General features: G+C 54.5%; 1 protein-coding gene across 12 annotated transcripts in view; it reads right to left on the reverse strand.

The window, feature by feature from the left end:
- Window positions 1-22,072, reverse strand: part of TCF3 (transcription factor 3) — an 84,546-nt gene that overhangs the window by 45,934 nt on the left and 16,540 nt on the right. The window contains exon 1 of one of the 12 annotated variants that reach the window (XM_074163977.1): window positions 9,793-9,930. The exons of 8 other annotated variants lie outside the window; for them this stretch is intronic. In XM_074163977.1, the coding sequence (XP_074020078.1) occupies window positions 9,793-9,820 (28 nt within the window). In that variant the 5' untranslated portion in view covers window positions 9,821-9,930. Of the gene's footprint in view, window positions 1-9,792; window positions 9,931-22,072 lie in introns of those variants that run through there. 3 more of the 12 variants (XM_074163975.1, XM_074163978.1, XM_074163976.1) reach the window with 3 other exon arrangements.

A 22,072-nucleotide genomic window follows, 5' to 3' on the forward strand; every position in this document is an offset into this window, starting at 1 on the left:
CCCGTCACCCGCAGTGGGGACACACACAACTGCCCCAGGACGTTGAACAAATGGTTCATCTCGGATCCCGCGAGATTTATGGGGCAGGCTCTGCCCATTTATCTTCAGGATGATGAATGGACCGAGAAGTCCAAGCCAAGACATTCACATCCACCCTCTGCCACTGTCCCCAGGGAACAGCCCACTGCTGCCTCCCCCCTCCCCAAATGCGCGCTCAGGGATAATTTTTGACTTAAAAAAAAAAAAAGAAAAAAGCTGATGCCACCACTTCGGTGATCATTAATTCCTCCGCTCAGCATCTGCTCTGGCATCTCCCACCCCCGTGTCCTGGTTCAGCAGTTTCTGCACGGTCCACACTTGGAGCTGGGGCTTTGGAAATGTTTGGGGCCAGGGAAAAATGGGAGCGGGGAAAGACGATCCGTTCCCCATTGGCTTTGGACGAGGGATGCGTATGGAGAGAAATTTAATTTACAGCCAATACAACACAAAAAGCCAGAAAGAGGGGAAAAAGAGCCAAAGAAGTACTTTAGTTTCTCCTGGTCTTTTGGAAGGTGTTTTGGGAGATGATGGATATGGTGTTTCAAAATGAAGCTGTGTTTCCAGCCCCTGCTGTGGGTCAGGACACGACTCGGCTGGAACCACGCTCCAAGGACAGGGCAGGCTCCTAGGCAGGTCCAGGCTGGTTTTGGGGTGCTGGGGTGACATCCCAGACATGCCCCAGAAGAGAAAAATAAGCGCATAAAACAGTGCCCAGCCCAGGGGTGGGGAAGGTTTGAAAAAGAAAACCCAACAAGTGTCGCTAGAGACCCTCCAGGAAGGTCCCCACTGTGTTTTAGGGCTGGCTTTTTGGTAATCAAAAAAGATACTTTACCTGCTTAAAGTCATAATTAAGGAAATAAATTACATGGATGGGCCCAAACCTCACCAGAGCCTTGCACAACAACTGCACACAGTGATGGTGATGGGTTGACGTTGTCCCATGGCACGGCCACCACCGGTGTCCCACAGCACGGCCAAGGACCAGACCCACAGTCCCGTGGTTCATGGCAGCGCCGAATTGGTGGGCTACCATCTCCCTGGAGGACAGGCCAAAGTGGACGGGATTTATTAAACTAACCAAAACCCAGTGAGACCCAGTGATTGTGCATTAAAAAGAGTGTGGCCAGCAGGTGAAGGGAGGTCATCCTCCCCCCCATGCTCTGCCCTGGTGAGGCCCCATCTGGAGCACGGGGTCCAGTTCTGGGCTCCCCAGTTCAAGAAGGACAGGGAACTGCTGGAGAGGGCACAGCAGAGGGCTACAAAGATAATGAGGGACTGGAGCAACTCTCTGCTGAGGAAAGGCTGAGAGACGTGGGGCTGTTCATCCTGGAGAAGAGCAGACTGAGAGGGCGTCTCATCGATGCTGAGCAACAGCTAAAGGGTGGGCGTCAAGAGGATGGGGCTCTTCTCAGTGGTGCCCTGAGACAGGACAAGGGGCAACTGGCACAAACTACAACATGGGAAATTCCATCTCAATATGAGGAAAAACTTCTTTCCTGTGAGGGTGGCAGAGCCCTGGAAGAGGCTGCCCAGAGAGGTGGTGGAGTCTCCATCTCTGGAGACATTCAAACCCGCCTGGACATGTTCCTGTGGGACCTGCTCTGGGTGACCCTGCTCTGGCAGGGGGTTGGAGGAGATGATCTCCAGAGGTCCCTTCCAACCCCTGCCAGTCGGTGACTCTGTGAAGGCAGTGAGGCCACCGAGTCTCCCGAGCACAAGGAAGAAGCCCAGTCCCTCCAGCGGAACGGGACACAGCGCAGAGATGGTGCAACCTCCCAGCCCCTAGGAAAGCCAGTGAGATGCCACAGGGAGAAAGAAAACAAACCTGTGACGACAACCAGAGGGAAGAAAATAAACTTTAAAGCTCAAAACACTTCCCCCAGCTGTGAAAACAAAGGCACAGCGATGACCAAACAAGAGCACAAAGGAGCAGCATGAAAAGGGGACGGAGGACAACACGGGGCTCAACCAGTCGGTGCCTTCAAAAGGGACGAACCCACCGCGTCCCTTGTCCCCCACCCTCCATCCAAGCCCAACAGCCCAACCAGAAGCGGGATGTCAAGGAGGGTCTAAGGAACAAAAGCGCAGGGAAACGCGCCAAGAATAACATGGGTTTGAGTCAGACCGGTAACAGGTGTCAGAGAATTCGCTTTTTCTTTGCTAGTGCCTTGGATCAGCACGTGTTTCTGAGGAATCAGAGAATTGTCTGAGTCGGAAGGGACCTTTAAGGTCATCGAGTCCAACCATCAATCCAACCCTGCCCAAACCACCACTAACCCATGTCCCTCAGCACCACGTCTGACCTGCTTTTAAATCCCTCCAGGGAGCAGCTCTGCTGCCGTCCCCACGGACAGAAACAGAAGGTGGGAGAAGCACAAGGGCTGCCCCACATCCTGGGGATGAGCCCAGGCCTGGGGACGAGCCACCCACAGCTGCTGGTAGCAGCTCAGGGTAAAACCAACCCTGCAGAAGAGTGAGAAGGAGGCAGCTCAGATCCCACCCTGCGGGACCCCCACACCAGGAGGGTGCCACGAAGCCCCTCAGCCCTCCCCAAACTGGTTTTCCACAGGAGGCTGGGGAACACACCACCCATCGATAGTGGGTTCCAACTTGGGGCCAGTAAATCTCAGCGCTGGACACCAGCAGTGCCAGCCCATCACCTCCCCAGCAGTCCTCAACCCAAGTGAGAGCTTCAACCCAAGCTTCTCACTACTTCCAGGCGTGCAACCTGACATTGCTTAATTCTATTAACTAAATACTAAAACCCACGGAGCTATGAGGAGTTACATCCTTGTTCTGAACCCCAGACTCGTGCCCCTCAGCAGCCCCCACCTGAAGCCCATACATGCATCTCTAGGACCTCCGAGGGCTCCCGGGAACCTTCATCCTGCAACAAACTCCAACGCAAAGACAGCCCTACAGAGAACTTTTATTCATGTTCTGCATCACACGCATTCAACAGCATCAACTTGTTTGCGACCACAACACAATTTAAATCCAGTAGATACAGGCTTATCCACAAAGCAAGGGGTTATATTCCATTAAACAGAAAGCTTTGGGGAGAAGAGCGAGAGTAAATCCACATCCTGTTTTTTCCAGCTCATTTATTTTACCACAAAGTTGCACACTCATGAAAGATGCAGACACTCGACACTAACGCACGTATTGTTGTCCAAAGAAAGAATTCATTTTGCTGAGCGCGCACAGCAGCCTGATGCCAGCGAGGAATGAAATACGACGGCTGCGGGTCCCCCGAGACGCTTTGCATTGACCTTTCGTGTTTCACAGGCAATTGTGTATTTTGCACATCGGCGCAGATGCACGGAACAGGCACACACACCCCCACGACTTTACTTAGAAGCATATACCTCTATTTCCGCTCTGATTTGCATCTTTCCAAGTATTGTTTGATTTGCAATGTAAAATAAAATTACGGTATCAGAGGTGCAACCAGAACAGTGTCCTTCTGCTGGGGACTAGAAATCTTTTCCCACTTGGTTTTCCATTACTCACCGAGCAACAAAACAGGGGACAAAAGCCTGTTTACTTACAGAATCACAGAAGGGTTTGGGTTAGAAGGGACCTTAAAGAATACCCCTTAAAGTGCCACCCCCTGCCCTGGGCAGGGACACCTCCCACCAGACCAGGTGGCTCCAAGCCCCCTCCAACCTGGCCTTGAACCCCTCCAGGGATGGGGCAGCCACAGCTTCTCGGGGCAACCTGGGCCAGGGTCCCACCACCCTCACACCAAAGAAGTTCTTCCCCACATCTCAGCTCAATCTCCCCTCTTTCAGTGTCAAACCCTTCCCCTCCTCCTAGGGCTCCCCTCCCTCATCCAGAGTCCCTCCCCAGCTTTCCTGGAGCCCCTTGAGGGACTGGAAGGGGCTCCAAGGTCTCCCCGGAGCCTTCTCTTCTCCAGGCTGAACCCCCCCAACTCTCTCAGCCTGTCCTCACAGCAGAGGGGCTCCAGCCCTCCCAGCATCTCCAGGGCCTCCTCTGGCCCCGCTCCAACAGCTCCATGTCCTTCTGATGTTGGTGGCCCCAGAGCTGGAGGCAGCACTGGGGGGTGTCTCCCCCGAGCGGAGCAGAGGGGCACAATCCCCCCCCTCGCCCTGCTGGCCACGCTGCTGGGGATGCAGCCCAGGGTGCGGGGGGTTTCTGGGCTCCAGCGCACGTTGCTGGGACGTGTGGAGCTTCTGACCCACCGACACCCCCTTATACCTGACCAAAATAAAAAACAAACCCAAAAAGTTTGCAAAAGAGTCATTTCAGATCAAACACAAAGGCTTTCCTTGGCAGCTTCCCCAGCTGCGTGCAGCGCGCGGTGCCAGCCGTGCGTCCCCACCACCACCACGCTCCGGCGCCAGCAGGTAGGCAGCCCAGAGGCAGTTAAAAATTAGACAAATTAAAGACCGTTTCCAAATAATGTGGAAATTACGTGGGTAAACGGCCAAACACGCGCACACACGATCAGAGTGGCCTTGGTAGTTTATTTGTACGTCTTCTCCTACCGGGGAGAGGGATGGCGGTTAATGGCTTGTATGCTTTATTGCTAACGAGCCGGCACTCACGCTGCAAACTTCCCTGGAACAAGGGGAAAAAAACAGATCTCAAAGGGGAGAGCAAGGCTGAGGCAAACAGACAACCAAGAACGTGCATTCTGCCCCGAAAGGGGAATCCTGCGGGGCGCTGGGTGCCTCGCTGGCCACGCAGGATGCCCTGGACCGCACAGGATGCGGCCGCGAGGCTGGCGAGGATAACTAACGTGTTCCCCCAGACGATGATTCAGCCCACAGGAAGGATCATCTAAGAAGAATTGTTCGACACAATGAGAAAAACTTTCCCAAACAAAGTGTTCTCAACACCACCTGCCTCCCTCGGCGGGGCTGGGGCAAGCCCTTCGCTCCAGCTTTTGTTTGCAAATAACTTCAAGACTATGGTCGCTAAAACAAAGGTTCCTCTTTTTGCCTTCTCCTCGCCCAAGACAAGCATCGCCGAGCGCAGGGGGCTCACGGCTGCCATCCTGGCCCCAAGAGCAAGCTGGTGGCCAACTCAGGAGCCACCAAGACCTCTCTGATGCCACCCCCCCACCCCCCACCCCGGCCAGGCCCAGCCACAATGCTGCAACTGCGGGATTGCAAACTTCCGTAGCTCAAAATGCCCCAAATATATAAGCCAGGCTGCCTGAGGCATCCCTATGGCAAACCCCAACGCCAGCAGCACACAAGGTACAGGGTGTCAGGGATAACTGCATGTTCAGCCAAGTTTTCCCTCCCAGGGACCAGTTCTTACAGAATTTGGTCAGCACGACACAGCACGGCAAGATATTTACCTTAAGAACAGTTTAAGGACAGATGTGACCTATTTCGAGCTCTGCCAAATATTTCCGTAATTGAATATACCATTGATTATTTAAATTGCATTAAAAAGGGCTGTATTTGATCTACTTGCTACTAAGAAGCACCATTTCCAAGAACCACGACTCTTTTTTTTTTCCTCTTTAAATATAAACACTTCAAGATGTTCACTTGTCCCTTCCCCTGCGAAAAACCCACATCTTTGCATAACCGTACTCCATGCCCCAAATTCCCCTTGTCCCCCTCGAGCCAAAAGGACAAGTCACAGGAAGAGTTACCTGAAAAAAAAAAAAAAACATAAAATCACCAGCTTTAAGTTCTACAGAGGTTTATGGTGTTAGAGAGTCCGTCAGGAGGGTCTCAACCAGCCTCTTGACCTCAGGAGAAATCACTGATGTGCTGCACCAGGGGTTTAGGCTGTCAATCAGCCTCTGAGACCCTATTTCTAATCACACGTTGGTCAGGGGACACCAAAAAATTGCTCCAGTCCCTTGTTCCCTGGTTCCTCCTGTCTGTAAAACCAGATCACAACATCCATCTCCAAGCAGCACCCTTCCTAGGACAGGAAACAGCCTTGACTTGTCCCAGGGGAAGTTTAGGACGGATATTAAAACAATTTCTTCACCGAAAGGTTTGTCAAGCCTTGGAAGAGGCTGCCCAGGGCAGTGGTGGAGTCACCATCCCTGGAGGGATTTAAAAGCCAGGCAGACGTGGTGCTGAGGGACATGGGTCAGTGGTGGTTTGGGCAGGGTTGGGTTGATGGTTGGACTTGCTGATCTGAAAGGTCCCTTCCAACCTAGAAGATTCCTTGATTCTCTGATTCTCCGAGCCCAAATACTGGTGAAGAGATTAAGAGACCGAGCTGGTGGTGGTGGGTTGGTTTTTTAAAAATCTAGATCTGTCACCTGGTCTGGTTCAGTAGGTAGACAAGTATCTGGGGCCAGCTCAAGGGAAAGGACAGGAACAGAGGGGATGGGAATGGAGGGGCAGGAACAGAGGGTGGCACAGCTTCTGCCAACAGCAGCATGGATGCAGCCCACGTTAAATCAGTCACGGAGGTACAGTATGAAGCATCCAGCTCAGGCTGGGATGTGTCAACCTCAGCAGACACCTACTTCTGGGCTCCTCCTGCACCAGGTGAGACTACAACTCGCTTGGCCAACAGGGACATCGCCCATCCTTACTGTCCCCTTGCCAACAGGCTGGGGACACCGAGCCCTCCCTCCTGCCCCACAGCAGGTCCCATGCTGCTGACCTTCGTGACAGCTCTCCCTCTGCCCGGGCAAACGCGTCCATACCACGAGAAGGTGCCAGTAGATGGCACTCAACGTGTAGCGCGGCTCCTCTGGTTTCTAGGACTCACCAACACTTTTTTCCTGCGTGCACATTTCAAACCATTTCCTGGGCGCAATTTTAGCATCGCTGAACGACGGCCAGCAGGAGCGGGTCCCCCCTGGTCTCATCTCTCGTGCTGAACAACAAAACAGCTCTGAGAAAAAACCACCGCGCTCTTCCCAGGAAGCCCCATGAAGATCTCATGAAAGCGGGTTTTACTCTTCTGACTGTGACAACACTAAGGAGCAACACTTCACCAATTTTACACCTTTCAGGTCACCCTGGGCACGCACCGGCCCATGGCTGGGGTTGTGGATGGGTGACATGGTGCTGCCGGGAAGGGTGGGAGCGGGATCTGTCCCCCTGCTCCACAGCAGGAGCGAGCACCCAGCCTGGGGGCTTCACACCACGGCTGAGCCCTTCCCATGCTCCTCACATCAGGGCTCTCCGCTATTCAGAGGAACAAGCCGGAGACAAAAAGAGAACTATTAGATTATCTTGTCTGTCTCTCCTCTACATGATGTTTTGTTTCCTTGTGCTTTTGTCTAGACAAGCGGTAACGCTGCTTATCAGGAACGCCAATACAACTGCCCGGTAAAACTCACCATTAAGAAGTTCCTCTGATATTTTGCTTGAAGTTGGCTTTCTCTAAACTACCAGAAGCTCAAAGGAATTTTTTCCTCCGTGAACAAAAAAAGCTGAGCCGATGTCCAACCTGTAAGTACCAAACCTCTGGTTGTCTGTTTAAACACCCGGAGCTCCCCGGTTTGTTGGGATGGTGAGAGCTGAACCTGGTGACTCCCATTAGCCCTGGGTAAAACGCTGGGTGTGCTCACCAGGAGATGCTGCTGTCCTGCATAACAGCGGCTGCACTTTCAAATTTTGGAAAGAATATGTATATATGAAAATGAGAAAAAAAAAAAAAAATCTACCTGTAGCCTCTGTACTGCAAGGAAAACCTTGCAAACGTGAAGGACCAAAATCACCATTGAAGGACACCCAGTCCTTCTGTCCCCAGCCCACTGTCCCCAGCGCCACCAGCTCTGCCGGCAGCTCCCACCTCTGCTCCTGGGGCCACCCTGGGCCACCCCGGCCATGGACCGCACTCCCTCCAGCTCCTCACCGCACCAGGTTCATGAGAGGTTCAAGGCATCTCAGCACTCGGTGCTCTGGAAGGAAGGAAAGGGCCCTTCTCGCCCTGCATTTGCCTTCACTAAGTTCTGGGGCTCACCGGACTTTCCAGCGGCTGCTGAACGTGTAAGACGGCAGGAAACCCAACGAAAATCAGTTCCCCATTTGGAGCACAACGTGCCCCAGAAGCCCCCAGGCCGGGGCAGGCCAGGGCGGACGGGAAGAGGAAGACCTCGGTGCGCAGCAAGCGACCGTCAGCTCAGCTGTTTGCAAAACCACAGCTCCACACCTCGAGCTCTTCGGGGGAGACCAGAGCCCCGTCTGCTTCTGCCACCACTGCAGAGGGAGCAGGTCAGGGGCTGGAGGCGACAGGGACAACTGCCTCCATGAAAGATGCTCCACTAAACCCCAGAGAGAATTGAGGGGAAAATAAGGTGGCTGTAAACCTCTCCGGTGGCCAGGATCCCCTCTGCTGGGAGGACAGGCTGAGAGAGTTGGGGGGCTTCAGCCTGGAGAAGAAAAGGCTCCGGGGAGACCTTGGAGCCCCTTCCAGTCCCTCAAGGGGCTCCAGGAAAGCTGGGGAGGGACTCTGGATCAGGGAGGGGAGCCCTAGGAGGAGGGGGAAGGGTTTGACACTGAAAGAGGGGAGATTGAGATGAGATGTGGGGAAGAAGTTCTTTGCTGTGAGGGTGGTGAGAGCCTGGCCCAGGTTGCCCAGAGAAGCTGTGGCTGCCCCATCCCTGGAGGGGTTCAAGGCCAGGTTGGAGGGGGCTTGGAGCAACCTGCTCTGGTGGGAGGTGTCCCTGCCCAGGGCAGGGGGTGGCACTGGGTGGGCTTTAAGGTCCCTTCCAACCCAAACCAGTCTGTGATTCTATGATCCATCGCACTTGAGGGTTTGGCTGTGGAGCTCCTGCCCACGCGGCTCTGACCACGACGAGGAGGCCATGTCTGCCTCCGGTGACCTCAGGCAGAGGTCTCACTCTCTGGTGGGAAGCTAATTCTGGGCTTGCAGAGTTTTGTTCACCCTGCCCATTCCCCCTTATCTCAGCAGCATCCCAAAGCCTCAGCTGCTCCCTGGCATCCCCGGGGGAACCCTGTCCACTACAAAGCACACAACACACTGCCTCGCTTAAACACAAGCCCACATTTATTTAAAACTAAGCCGTGTGGGTTTTCCACTTCATTTCAAATCAAGCACCATTTGTAGCGATTCAGATAAACTGGTTTCTCTCCAGTTAAAACTAGATAGGCACGAGCCTCTCGAATTAAAGCAAGCCCATCTCCAGAGCGCTGGGCATCACTCCGCTTCATTTCTAAAACCGGTTGAAAAGAAAAACATCCCACAAAGTCCCTTGTAGGGGAAGGAAATCTCAGAACCAGGTCGTGTCACCCACCCACAGCAGAGCACCGTGCCAGCCCCCGGCTCCCAGCACGGGGACCACGGCTCACCCCCTCGCTCCAGAAACCCTCGGCCAGCAATTAACGTCGTCGTGTGCCGGAGCCAGCATCCCGCCACCCACCCTCTTCCTCCTCTTGCCGTGCCACTGGCCGCAGCTTGCTGTAATGGGTTTTAAGGGACTTGCATATAGGTTATGGGGGAAGGCAGGGGAAGCGGCAGAAAAAGACGAGCTATCCTTGCAGATTCATGCCTCTTGCTCCCAAAACAGGATCCCGTGTCCTCAAGCAGCATTAACACTCTCTGCTCCTGCCCAAAAGTGGACCGGTACGTAAAGGCAGGTACAGAGCACAGGGAGGAAGAGGGAAGGATCCCTGAGGACTCCCAGCCCGACACTGCAGCCCACCTGCCCCCAAATCCCTCGAGAGCAGAATTTCCAACTGATGCACTAAGAATGATTCCCTTCGCGCTCCATCCTCTCACCCTCTGCCAAAAAATCCCCAGCCTCGCCAGATGTCTGGCAGGAAGACTTACCCCAAGACGGCTTGTTCTGGGATGCCATGTCCACTGGGGCACCAGCAGCCGAGGAGCCCAGCACCCTGTGCCGAGCGGTCCCAGCACCCTGTGCCGAGCGGTCCCAGCACCCTGTGCCGAGCGGTCCCGGCCCCAGCCCGCTCCTCCCACCGCCCGGGAGCTCCGGGGAGGAGGTTCCTCCATCCCTGCCCACTCCTGCCTGCCTTTGTTTGGGGGACTATAAAGGAGTTCACTCTAAGGACAAGCGAAGGCAGTTAAAAGAAAGTTAACGGGGTTTATGGAGTGGATTAAGTTTACCAAGGGATTTTATGATGCGCTGCCCGGAGAGCAAAGAGCAACCCGGCAGCATCTTTTCCAGATCTACTTGGCTCCCAGGCTGAGAGCACCCGGGGCAATGGGAAACACGGGGAGAAAAACTCCCAAAACCCCACGTGTGTGCCTCAATCATGCTCTTATCTGCAGATTTCACCTCCTTAACACAAGCCCTTTTAAAAGGCCGGGGCTTTGCACCCCTCCTGCCAGCAGGGCTCCCGATCCAGCGGCTCCCGGAGCAGTTGTTTGCCCTCCAACAAAAGCCACCTCCACCCAGTCCTGCCTGGCTCTGTTGTGGTGATACAGGGTATTTCTCTGGCACAGCCCCGCTCGCTGTTTATTGTCTTGCTTTCCTTTATCTGCAGATCTCAAAGCATTTTATAAATGTTAAACCTCAAAGCCTCCCTAGGGAACAGAACTGTTTCTAGCTATTGTACATATGGAGAGACTTGCCCAAAAATGAGGGCAGAGCTGGAAACGCAGCAGCAGAGCCCAGAGCTGAGACGGCTTCTCTTGGCACAATATAAAGCGACGCAGATTATCCCTTAAATACCTGCGTGGACAGACACGTCTCCGGCTCTTAACCCCCGTGTTCTCCAGCCACCTCCTGGACCGAGCCCTCGCGCTCACCAGGCCAAAAGCTTTGCACCCTGGAAGGCGCAAAACTCTTCACAACTGGCAATCCAAACCACAACGTCTCACTCATCTCTCAGTTTTCTTCTTTGGGTAAAAAAGCACCAGTCCTACAGTTTCAACTGTTTAGAAAATTATTTAAAGAAAACAGAACAAAAAACCACAGTGCTTTTAAAAATACAAAGCAAGCCGGTGGAGAAGTGCTCTTCTCTGTTCTGGAGCTGACCCAGGCAGCGTGTTGGAGGAGCCGCTGATGCCCGGCTCTCCTTGCCATGCGGCACGTGTCCTGCTCTCAGAGGTCCTCAGCTCCAGCGGTTTCACAGTGGGGAGCGTTAAGTCACAGCTCCTCATCTCTTTCCTCGCCTTTATTACGGAATCACAGAATCACGGAATTGTTGGAGTTGGAAGGGACCTTCTAGAGATCATCCAGTCCAACCCCCCTGCCAAAGCAGGGTTGCCCAGAGCACATCACTCAGGACTGCATCCAGGCGGGTCTTGAAGATCTCCAGAGAAGGGGACTCCACACCCTCCCTGGGCAGCCTGTTCCAGGGCTCTGCCACCCTCACCGGAAAGAAGTTTCTCCTCATATTTGAATGGAACTTCCCATGTTCCAGCTTGTGCCCGTTGCCCCTCGTCCTGTCACTGGGAACCACTGAAAAGAGTCCGGCTCCATCCTCCTTCAACCCACCCTTTAGGTACTTGTGAGCATTAATAAGGTCTCCCCTCAGCCTTCTCTTCTCCAGGCTGAGTTGTCCCAGCTCTCTCAGCCTTTCCTCATCAGGGAGATGCTCCAATCCCTCCATCATCTTTGTTGCCCTACGCTGGACTCTTTCTAATGAATCTGAACCAAGCAATATGCATGCAGTTCTTTAGTTAGAGACAACAGATTCACACCCAAATATCGTTTAACTGCCCCCAAAAGTAGATTATCTTGCTTTTACTGCAGGGCAGCTGTAGCAGAAACTTTCTAAATTCAAAAGCTATTTTATTGTGAAATAATCTGTATCTAGTCTAAAATAGCCTAATGAATAGAACTAGCTACATAGTTAGAACAGTTTTAGAGATTTATTTTCCATGCACTTCAGCTGAAAGGAACCTGAGGAGCGGGAGGGAGCGGGAATTCAGCGCCATCCAGGCTTGTCTTTTCCCACCACTCCAGGGAAACGCTGCAGTGAGGAATGATCCCAGCGCTTCACTTGGGAGATCACTGCCTGCAGACCCCAGCTAGGGGAGAAAACCCAAATAACCGAATATCTGGGCTGGGAAGGAGCCAGCACAAGGGTGCCCTAAACAGGGGAACAGCAGCTTGAAAACCTCCGAGGAAGGAGACCAGCCCAGCTGGCACCAGCATCCCCTTGGATGCAAAGCTCCTGCGTGACATGAAACGGCTCTGCTCGGGCTGTCAAGACTTTGGGAACAGCTCTTACAAGAAGCAAGTTCAGTGCCTGGCCCAAAGAATCTCCAATTTTGATTGCAACAAGCAATTGTTTTGCTTGTTCAAGTTTGCTGTGAGCTCACGGCTCCGGACATCAGTTCCCTGAGATGCCTCAATTCCCAGGCCCTTCTTGGAGGACCCAAGCCTGGGATCTCACACGGTTTCCAACCTACACCGAGTGCTCTGCACCACAAGAAACCTGGAACAGCCAAACCAGCTACAAAGTGTATATAAAAACCACACAGGACAGAATTCAGGACTCCTTTTCCACCCTGAGCTGCTCACATCCGAGTGGTGTTCCCAGCGTGGCACAGCTCCATTTGGACCAATTTCACGCTTCCCTCCGATTCCTGGAGACTCGGCGCAGGGAGAGCAGCACCTCTGTGCTGTTAGCTCGGAGAAAGGGGAGAACCGGAGACAGGCCAGGCAACCTCCAGCCCCTTGCACCGCTTCCCTGCGGCTCCGCTGGGGAAGGGTCTGGAGCCAGAGGGGCTACAAGGCCGCTTTTTACCACCGGGGAGAGGACAAGCAAGGGCCTGGCAGGCACCTCGGCTTGAAACAGCAGCTTAAAAATAAACAGGCACTAAAGTTTTGAGTTCTGAACTGATAGAAACCGAGAGGACTTCAGCAGGATCTCTGCTGACCACAAGGCAGCAAAGGCTCCTTCCTCTTCAGCTGTTTCGCCCCCGGGTCGCTTTTGCAGGTCGTGGCTGCAGCCGCTCAAACCTCAGCGGCTGCTCGTTACATCGCAGCCGAGAAGACGCTAACGAAGGAAACGCAGCCGCAGCCAGGACGGGCTCTACCTCAGAGCATCCCACTCGGCCAGAAGGAGAATTCCACTCAACCAAACCCGAAGCAGGAGTCGTATGTCCCAGTTTCAATCACAAGGATCCAAAGCGGACCCGGGCTGTTTGGGCAAGGAGGAGCCGTGGCCGGCACCATCGGGGCCCTGGGTGCTGCTCCCCAAGGAAGCTCAACCCACGGATCCTTCCCAAAGGTTCAGATGGGCTGAGTTCACCAAACCACCACCCTGCCCCTTCTCTCCATTCTGCACACCTTTACTTCCAGGGATGGGCTTAATTAAAACCATGATGAGTCTTGCAATACCAATAGTGAATTAGCTGCAGGCAGATGGACAAGGAGGAGGAGGACAAGAACCAGGAGAGCTCCAGGATTTAGGGTGAACACTGCCCAGATGGGACCACTGCCACCAGGCGAGCACATGCAAGGACAGGAGCTCAGGACACGCTTCCTCCATGGCCACCAGTGCCACCTCCCCAGGGCTGGATGCATCGCTTCCACCAGCGTGGAAATGGCTTTTGCCCTGCACAGCCCCGGGCTCAGGTGACAGCTCTGGATTGCCCCAATTAACACCTTCACAGGGGCAGAGACAAAACGGCTGAATGGGAGGACAAAGGTGCAATCCTGTGCTGGTGGCCTGGACTGGACCGACCCCACACTTAGGTTGCACGGCACCCCGAGGCATCCCCAGCATCCCGAGGTGTCCATGGCATCCCGAGGTGTCCATGGCATCCCCAGCATCCTGAGGTGCCCATGGCATCCCAAGGCAGCCACAGCATCCTGACCCATCCACAGCATCCTGAGGTACCCAACATAACTCCTGGAAGCGCACAGATGCTCGCCCTCCCGTTAATGGCACTGCCGGAGCCTCGTCCCTTGGTCCCCAGCACCTGCGAGGCCGGGGAGAGCTGCTGGTGCCACCCAGGGATGCCCCAGCCCTCCCGGGGCACAGACACCGGCTCTTCCCGGGAGAGTTTTTAAGAGTTAAAGCAACACCGGTAGTGGGATTGTCAGCAGCACAAATGCACAATCAGGAGGGGAAGATGTGGGGGGAAAGCATCCAACTGGCGAACATAATACTTGGAAGGAAAAGCAGATTTTTAAAAAAATAAAAAATGAGGGGGTGGTAAAAAAAAAATCTCAGGAAGTCATCTAGTCATTCCTGCTCTTTGCTAAAACAATAGACTCGGGATGCTGGCGAAGTTATAAATAATCCTGCTGGCTACACAACACAAATACAAGACAGGAGCAGGGTAACTATCGGCTCGATGGAAAAGTGACTCACTACCTTCTTACAGCATTCCCAAAGAAGGGCAAACACCGTGGCCCCGCTCCCGCGTGGTGCCATCCCGGTGCGGGGGCTCCGCCGGCCGGTACTGGGGCTCCATCGGTCGGTATCCCTGTCCCGGGAGGGAGGGAGCAGCTCGGTGCTTCGGGAAGGCAAAGCAAAACCCACGCAGCTCCGAGACACCCTGCATCCCGGTGCGTCTCCATCCCAAAGCAGACCCCGCAGCCCGACACTGGGGGAACAACGGCAAGAAAAAGCGCTCAAATTGGGGAAAATAATGGGAAGCCACTAACTCCGCAACACCCTTCTCTTTTTAGAAAGGAAGTTGCCATTGCGAGACGGTTTGGCTGAGCTGTTTTCCAGATCGCTCCTCCGAAACCCGAGAGCGAGCGCGGAGGTGAGCAAAGCCAACGCACCTCGAGATGCTGCTGGAACTGCCCCAGGCGTCCACGGGTCCTGCCCCAAACGCAGCACTGGGGGATGTACGTGGCCCCTTCAGCCTGGCAGCTTTCGTAGGGAAGGGAGGACCGAGGACCCATCTTTTTGGGCACCCAGGACAACCCTGTGGCTGCTCCGGGTCTGTGGTCCATGGCACTGAGCATAAAGCGCAGCAGCCCTTACGCCAGGACCGGGATGCCGGGCACAAGGAGCCCTCATGCCAAGGGTAACTGAGAAAGGGAAAGATCTTCCCAACTGGAGACTTGGATAATTTGGTAGTGACATAAATTCTCCTTTTTTTTTTTTCAAAAAAAAAAAAAAAGGGGGGGGGGGGGGAAGAGCTTCCTGACTTGTTATTCCATTACCCAAATCTGGAAATGTAATCATATTAGTTCAGCTGCATTAACACAACAAAAAACCCCAACAAAAACTGTCTTAAAGATTGAACTGATCTCCAAGGGGCCAAGAGAAAGGAGAACAAAAGTCAGAAACCTGTGGCAACCAGCTCCCCCTGCGAGCACCGCGGCCAGCCCGGCACTCGAGCCATCCTCCCAAGACAGACTCGCAGAGGCAGAGGATGTGAAATAATCAGGATACAAAGTGATTTTTAAGGAGTTTTTTTGCCAGGTAGGTAAAGCAAAAGGTCACCAAGAGCCGCGTGAGCACACCCCGCGCAGCAAAGTCATGCTGAGCTTGTTACAGAGCTGAACCGGGTTTAAATGTAGCTCAGACGAGGAGAAAGTCCACCCTCCAGCCAAGGGACAGTCCGGGCAGCACTAAGAGACCGTGAGGACGTGCTGCCACGGTTCCCAAACCAGCTCCTCTTCCAGCAGCACAAGGAGCAGCGAGATGCCACCGCTCCTCTTGTAGGGCGGCCGGGGAACACCGTCCCACGCTGCTGGAGAAGGGATGGCCACAGAGATACCACAGCTCTATCTCGGAAGGGGCTTGGAGCTGCCACCACTCCAACAAACTGAAAATAAAAAGCCAAAAAGCTTCAGCCCTCAGCTCGGAAGCTGTGGCCAGGGGCGGGGGGGGGGGGGTTTAGCAAAGCCCCACATGCTTGGAGACAAGCCCTATCCATGGCAGGTTGGGGATCCAAGCCAACAACCCTCCCCAGCTCCTGCCGTGGAGGCAACGGTGGCTCGGAGCCCGCATGGCCGGGCCACTGCCTTGTCTTTTGAAAGAAAAGGCACCCGTTGACACCAAAGTCTTATTTGAAGTCAGCAAAGGAGATGACAAAGCGACGAGGACGGAGCAGCCACGGCTGAAACGGGAAGGCTCAGTGGCAGGGTCGTCTCCTCGGCCACCACCGGACCTGCCACCGAGAGTAAATCTCGTACAAGAAAGAAAGGAATCCTGCTTTAAAATTTTTTAAGAAGGCAAAAAAAAAAAAAAAAAAAAATACAACCCCAAACCAAAAAAGCCAACCCCGTGCGATGGGGAGGCACGTCCACCTTCCCACAGCCGCTTGGGCCATTCATCATTTGGATAAAATCCAGTTTCACATTGAAATTCAGCTGGACTTTCAAATGCAAATACGGGGAGAAGAGCAACATATGGTAGAGGTTAGTACGTATTTTTCCTAATTAAATGGCACGCTGCTGTTTTGTATAACAATGTTAACGGGGCATTAAGAAGCCTTTGGAAGAGAGACCACCTCACTTTAAAAAAAAAAAAGGCAGAAGGGGCCCAGGACCTCCCCACTCTCGAAGAACGGTCACACACACACCACAAGGACAGGGTCTGCCCCTTGTCACAAGCCAAGCCACGCATCGCCCCCCCCAAGACAAGTAGAAAGGTAAGAGGTGACTGAGAACACCAGTATCCTCCAAGACTTGTCCTGCAGGAGTTTGCCTGGGTCTTCTTCCAGGGCAGGGCCACCACAGATTGTCCCCTGGGGTACTCTTGAATGCCACTACATCTGCGACCAAAGAGCACCATGATGGAAACCTGGGAGGGCTTTCAGAGGGGAAAACCCTCACCAATTCTTTACTCTGAGGGTGGTGAGAGCCTGGCCCAGGTTGCCCAGAGAAGCTGTGGCTGCCCCATCCCTGGAGGGGTTCAAGGCCAGGTTGGAGGGGGCTTGGAGCAACCTGGTCTGGTGGGAGGTGTCCCTGCCCAGGGCAGGGGGGTTGGAACTCAATGATCCCTTCCAACTCTAACCATTCTATGATTCCTTGCCCCTGGGGGCCAGGGATGAAGAGTGGGCAGAAGATGCTTCAAAAGGAAGGAAGGAGAGGAACAGCCCTGCCTCGAGTGGTGGCCAGCGAGCTCCAGGCGTCCACCACCAAACCTGCTGCCACCAAAGGAGACCCCGGGCTCACTGGCTGTCCCCAGCGCCCCACAGACAGGACACAGGGAGCATCACCTGCTTTCCTGGAAGGTTCTTCCCCTTTACGATGGGCCAAGGTTTTGCAGACGACTGTCCTTTGCCCCGCTGGGTACGAAACCCCCACTTCGAGAGGTATATTGGGGTGCTGGCGGCTGCCATTCTCCAGCCGCATCCCCCCACGCTCTGAAACAAGGCCCGTTTATTTATTTTCCGTCCCTGCCTAACCGTGAAGATTTCCCTGCTGGAACGAGCTTATGCCACATTAACTTCACCTCCCTCTTGCTCCTGACGCAATCTCCAGCTAAATTTAGAGGAAGCCGTTGCCTTAGGTCACTTTGGAGGTGGGGATGCGCTTCTCAGGGTTAACAGGCAGATGGACAGCATTTTTTTAGATTTTTCTCCCTGCCGGCTTTGGAGCTGGGTTACCTGGAGAGTTAATTGAAAAATTCAAAATAAAATAAAAGGGGGCAAATGTCCTAAACTGCCTCTTTCCCTCCTTTAGTAGGGGAGGCAAGGCACTGGGAAGACATCCTCCCTCCAGAAGCATTAATCACAGCAACCAAAAGAGCATCAAAACAGCCGCTACTAAAATTCTCAAAAGCCAAGTACAGAAATCCTCACTCACAGTCCAGCATTTTCCTCTCCTGCTCTTTCTTTATAGGTATTTCCACCCTGCAAGGCCACCTGGGGCAGACAAACCCAGAATCTCTATAACCAGTAGGTCGAGGGAGGTCATTCTCCCCCTCTACTCTGCACTGGTGAGGCCACAACTGGAATACTGTGTCCAGTTCTGGGCTCCCCAGTTCAAGAGAGACAGGGAACTACCGGAAAGAGCCCAGCGTAGGGCAACAAAGATGATTAAGGGATTGGAGCATCTCCCTGACGAGGAAAGGCTCAAATAGCTGGAGCTCTTCAGCCTGGAGAAGAGAAGGCTGAGGGGAGACCTTATTAATGCTCACAAGTACCTAAAGGGTGGCTTGAAGGAGGATGGAGCCGGACTCTTTTCAGTGGTTCCCAGTGACAGGACGAGGGGCAACGGGCACAAGCTGGAACATGGGAAGTTCCATTCAAATATGAGGAGAAACTTCTTTCCGGTGAGGGTGGCAGAGCCCTGGAACAGGCTGCCCAGGGAGGGTGTGGAGTCCCCTTCTCTGGAGATCTTCAAGACCCGCCTGGATGCAGCCCTGAGTGATGTGCTCTGGGCAGCCCTGCTTTAGCAGGGGAGTTGGACTGGATGATCTCTAGAGGTCCCTTCCAACTCTGACAATTCCGTGATTCCGTGAACCAGATGGTAAAAATACCCAAACCCAGGTTGAATCGATTTTAAGATGGCAAAGACACAACAGCCACAGCGGCCGCTCCTGCCGCATCCCGGAGAGGACAGACCCCGGGAGCCGCCGGCATGAGCCCTGTGTGGCTGCTTGGCTCCGGTGGTTGGATCCCCCCGGCACAAACACGGTGACAAACCCTTGGGCACGACAGCGGCTTCAGACACCGTGTCCTCTTGGTGGGGGGAGGCTGGGTGTCCCCCCCGAAGCAGCTCCCCGTGCCGCCACCGCAGCCAGATGCGCACGTTTGGGTGCCACGAGAGCTCCGTGCCCCAGGTGATCCCCCGTCCCCAGCGCTCGCTCTGCTCCCAGGCCCCCGCACAATTACACATTCGGAGCCACAATATATTTCACACCGTATTTCATGCCTCATTTGGCAACAAAATTAATTAAACTTTTAAGTCAACACTGAAGGAGTGCGGTACCTTTCCTCCCTCCGTGGCATATATAACTCAATTTGTTTAAGCTAATGCGCTAATCAAGACTTGCAAAGTATTTGGGAACCTTTTGACAGAAGGGCCTGTGAAGCGTGAGATGCTCTCCGTGCCGGCTGGTATCCGGTGGGAGGTCCAGCAGGGACACAAGTATCAACCCCCCGACCACACGCTGTCTCCAACCATCCTGAGGAAAAGCAGAACTTTCTTAAAATGCAATTGCTCCCCCAACAGCACTGGTCACCAAAGGACACCTGCGTTCAGGCCACCACATCGTCTTAGGAGTTTCTGTAGCTCCGAGATGCCCATGAGCCATGCCATCCAGAGGGACCGGCTGGAGAGGTGGGCCCATGGCAACCTCATGGAGTTCAACCAGACCAAGGGCAGGGTCCTGCACCTGGGTCGGGGCAATGTCCAGCACAAGCCCAGGCCGGGCGGAGAATGGCTGGAGAGCAGCCCTGAGGAGAAGGACTTGGGGGTGTCGGTGGGTGAGAAGCTCCACACGCCCCTCAACGTGCGCTGGAGCCCAGAAACCCCCCGCACCCTGGGCTGCATCCCCAGCAGCGTGGCCAGCAGGGCGAGGGGGGGGATTCTGCCCCTCTGCTCCGCTCGGGGGAGACACCCCCCAGTGCTGCCTCCAGCTCTGGGGCCACCAACAGCAGAAGGACATGGAGCTGTTGGAGCGGGGCCAGAGGAGGCCCCGGAGATGCTGGGAGGGCTGGAGCCCCTCTGCTGGGAGGACAGGCTGAGAGAGTTGGGGGGGTTCAGCCTGGAGAAGAGAAGGCTCCGGGGAGACCTTGGAGCCCCTTCCAGTCCCTCAAGGGGCTCCAGGAAAGCTGGGGAGGGACTCTGGATGAGGGAGGGGAGCCACAGGAGGAGGGGGAAGGGTTTGACACTGACAGAGGGGAGATGGAGATGAGATGTGGGGAAGAACTTCTTTGCTGTGAGGGTGGTGAGAGCCTGGCCCAGGTTGCCCAGAGAAGCTGTGGCTGCCCCATCCCTGGAGGGGTTCAAGGCCAGGTTGGAGGGGGCTTGGAGCAAGCTGGTCTGGTGGGAGGTGTCCTGGTGGGCTTTAAGGTCCCTTCCCACCCAAACCAGTCTGTGATTCTATGATTCTATAGCTGGGAACCATGACACCAAGCGTGTCACTGCCCACCCTCACCTCCCAGGTTGATCAGGTTCAGGACACTGCACATTCCCAGCTGGGCTGCTGGTCTGGGGATGTGCCAGGGAAGCACCCAGTCCCAACGCTGCCCAGATCCCTTGTCCTTGCCCCACAGGGACAGGTGGGTGAGCCAGTGCTCCTCCCTGCCACCCCCTCACCGTGCTCCTGGGATTTCTCAGCTATTTCGAGGTGCTGGGAGAGCATGGGATAATCCCAACCCACGCTGCCTGGAATCTGCAAGGCAGATGTGGGCAAACATTTTGACATAACTGAGACAGCTGCATTGGCCACACGGCCACCATTGGCCCACCGCTCGCAGCCCTCTCTGCCATGGAGAGGATGCTGGCCAACCGTTGGCATGCGGGTGGGTGAACCCCCCCTCCTGCACCTGGAGCAGGTAAAACAGGCTGAGCAGAAGCTGCGAGGAGCCTCCTGCCAAGACAAAAGAGAAACAGCAGCCAAGGAACATCAAGAAGATCATGGTCGGTGGGTCAAGGGAGGTCATCCCCCTCCTCTGCTCTGCCCTGGGGAGGCCCCATCTGGAGCACTGGGTCCAGTTCTGGGCCCCCCAGTTCAAGAAGGACAGGGAACTGCTGGAGAGGGTAGAGCAGAGGGCTACAAAGATGATGAGGGGAGTAGGACATCCCTCTGATGAGGAAAGGCTGAGGGACTTGGGTCTTTTTAGTCTGGAGAAGAGAAGACTGAGGGGGGATCTGATCAACGCCTATAAATACTTCAAGGGGGGCTGTCAGGAGGATGGGGCCAGTCTTTTTTCAGTGGTGCCCAGGGACAGGACAAGAGGGAACGGGCACAAACTGGAACATGGGAAGTTCCATCTAAACATGAGGAGGAAGTTCTTTCCTGTGAGGGTGGCAGAGCCCTGGAAGAGGCTGCCCAGAGAGGTGGTGGAGTCTCCTTCTCTGGAGACATTCCAAACCCGCCTGGACACGTTCCTGTGGGACCTGCTCTGGGTGACCCTGCTCTGGCAGGGGGTTTGGAGAAGATGATCTCCAGAGGTCCCTTCCAACCCCTGTTATTCTCTGATTCCATGATCCGGGGTTCTCCCTGCACCCCGGGGAGAGGTATTGACCCTGCTCCCGCGAGCGCAGCATGTTTTTCAGGCAGGGCCCGGCTCACGCCACTGCCGGGGCAGGATTCCATCCAATGCCAGCAGCTCGGCCCCGCTCCCACAGTTAGCTATGGGTGCCACACTGCTGCCACCGGGCAGATCAGCCCAGCTCAGATCATCACTCTTGGACGAGGGGACGTAGGGTTTCCCCAAAGGGCTTCTCCTGCCCATGGAGTATAGCCGATGGTCTCCTTTCATGCTCAAAGTGCTCAGGAAACAGAGACGCTTGCAACTTCACTCCCAACACCTTGTGTCATCATGTCCTTCTTCCAGCCAAAGTGGTGGATCACCATCACCTTCCCTTTTGTGAAAGTGTTGCTTGTTAATAACATCATTATTGGGTTGGGTTCAGAGTCTGCTCTTGTGTTAGGAGGGCACTGAAAATATCACCTTTACCATTGATTTTGGGCGCTAGCGAGCAGAGAAGATGCATCTATAGCATCCTTCAGCCGTGTGAACACGGGAGAATGCAGTGCCAGGTTAGCGCTGAGGCCATCCAGAGTAACAAAAGAGGACGATGTATTAAAACCATCCCCTTAAGACACCCATTTGCTGTCTCAAACCAAAAAAAAAAAACAAAACCAAATAATAAAATTCCAATTTGAGCTTCAGTGTATACAAACATTAACAATGGAGATGCAGTAGGCAGAGGGACTGGTCACACGCGGGACACGTGCTGGAGCGGGACACCCCACGGAGCATGCAGAATTTGAAATTAGCAGCAGCGAAGTGCAGCAGAAACGCCTGCCAGACCTGCTGGGCCCCTTCCAAAGGCATCGCTCCCCTTTGGAAAGGGCACAACAAGCGTGCAAGGCCTCGGGCCGGAATGCTGAGCCAAAGGCAAACAATTCCAGCCCCACAGGAGGACGCGCCGCTCGGGCAGCCCTGCGTGAGCAGGAGTCGAGGGGGGCTCGACTGCCCCCCCCAGAAGATTGTCTGTAACAAGAGGACGGCAGCGCCAACAAGGCAACGACATTAGGAA

The sequence above is a fragment of the Numenius arquata genome, chromosome 25 (genome assembly GCF_964106895.1).
Source record: "Numenius arquata chromosome 25, bNumArq3.hap1.1, whole genome shotgun sequence".
Classification (NCBI taxonomy): domain Eukaryota; kingdom Metazoa; phylum Chordata; class Aves; order Charadriiformes; family Scolopacidae; genus Numenius; species Numenius arquata.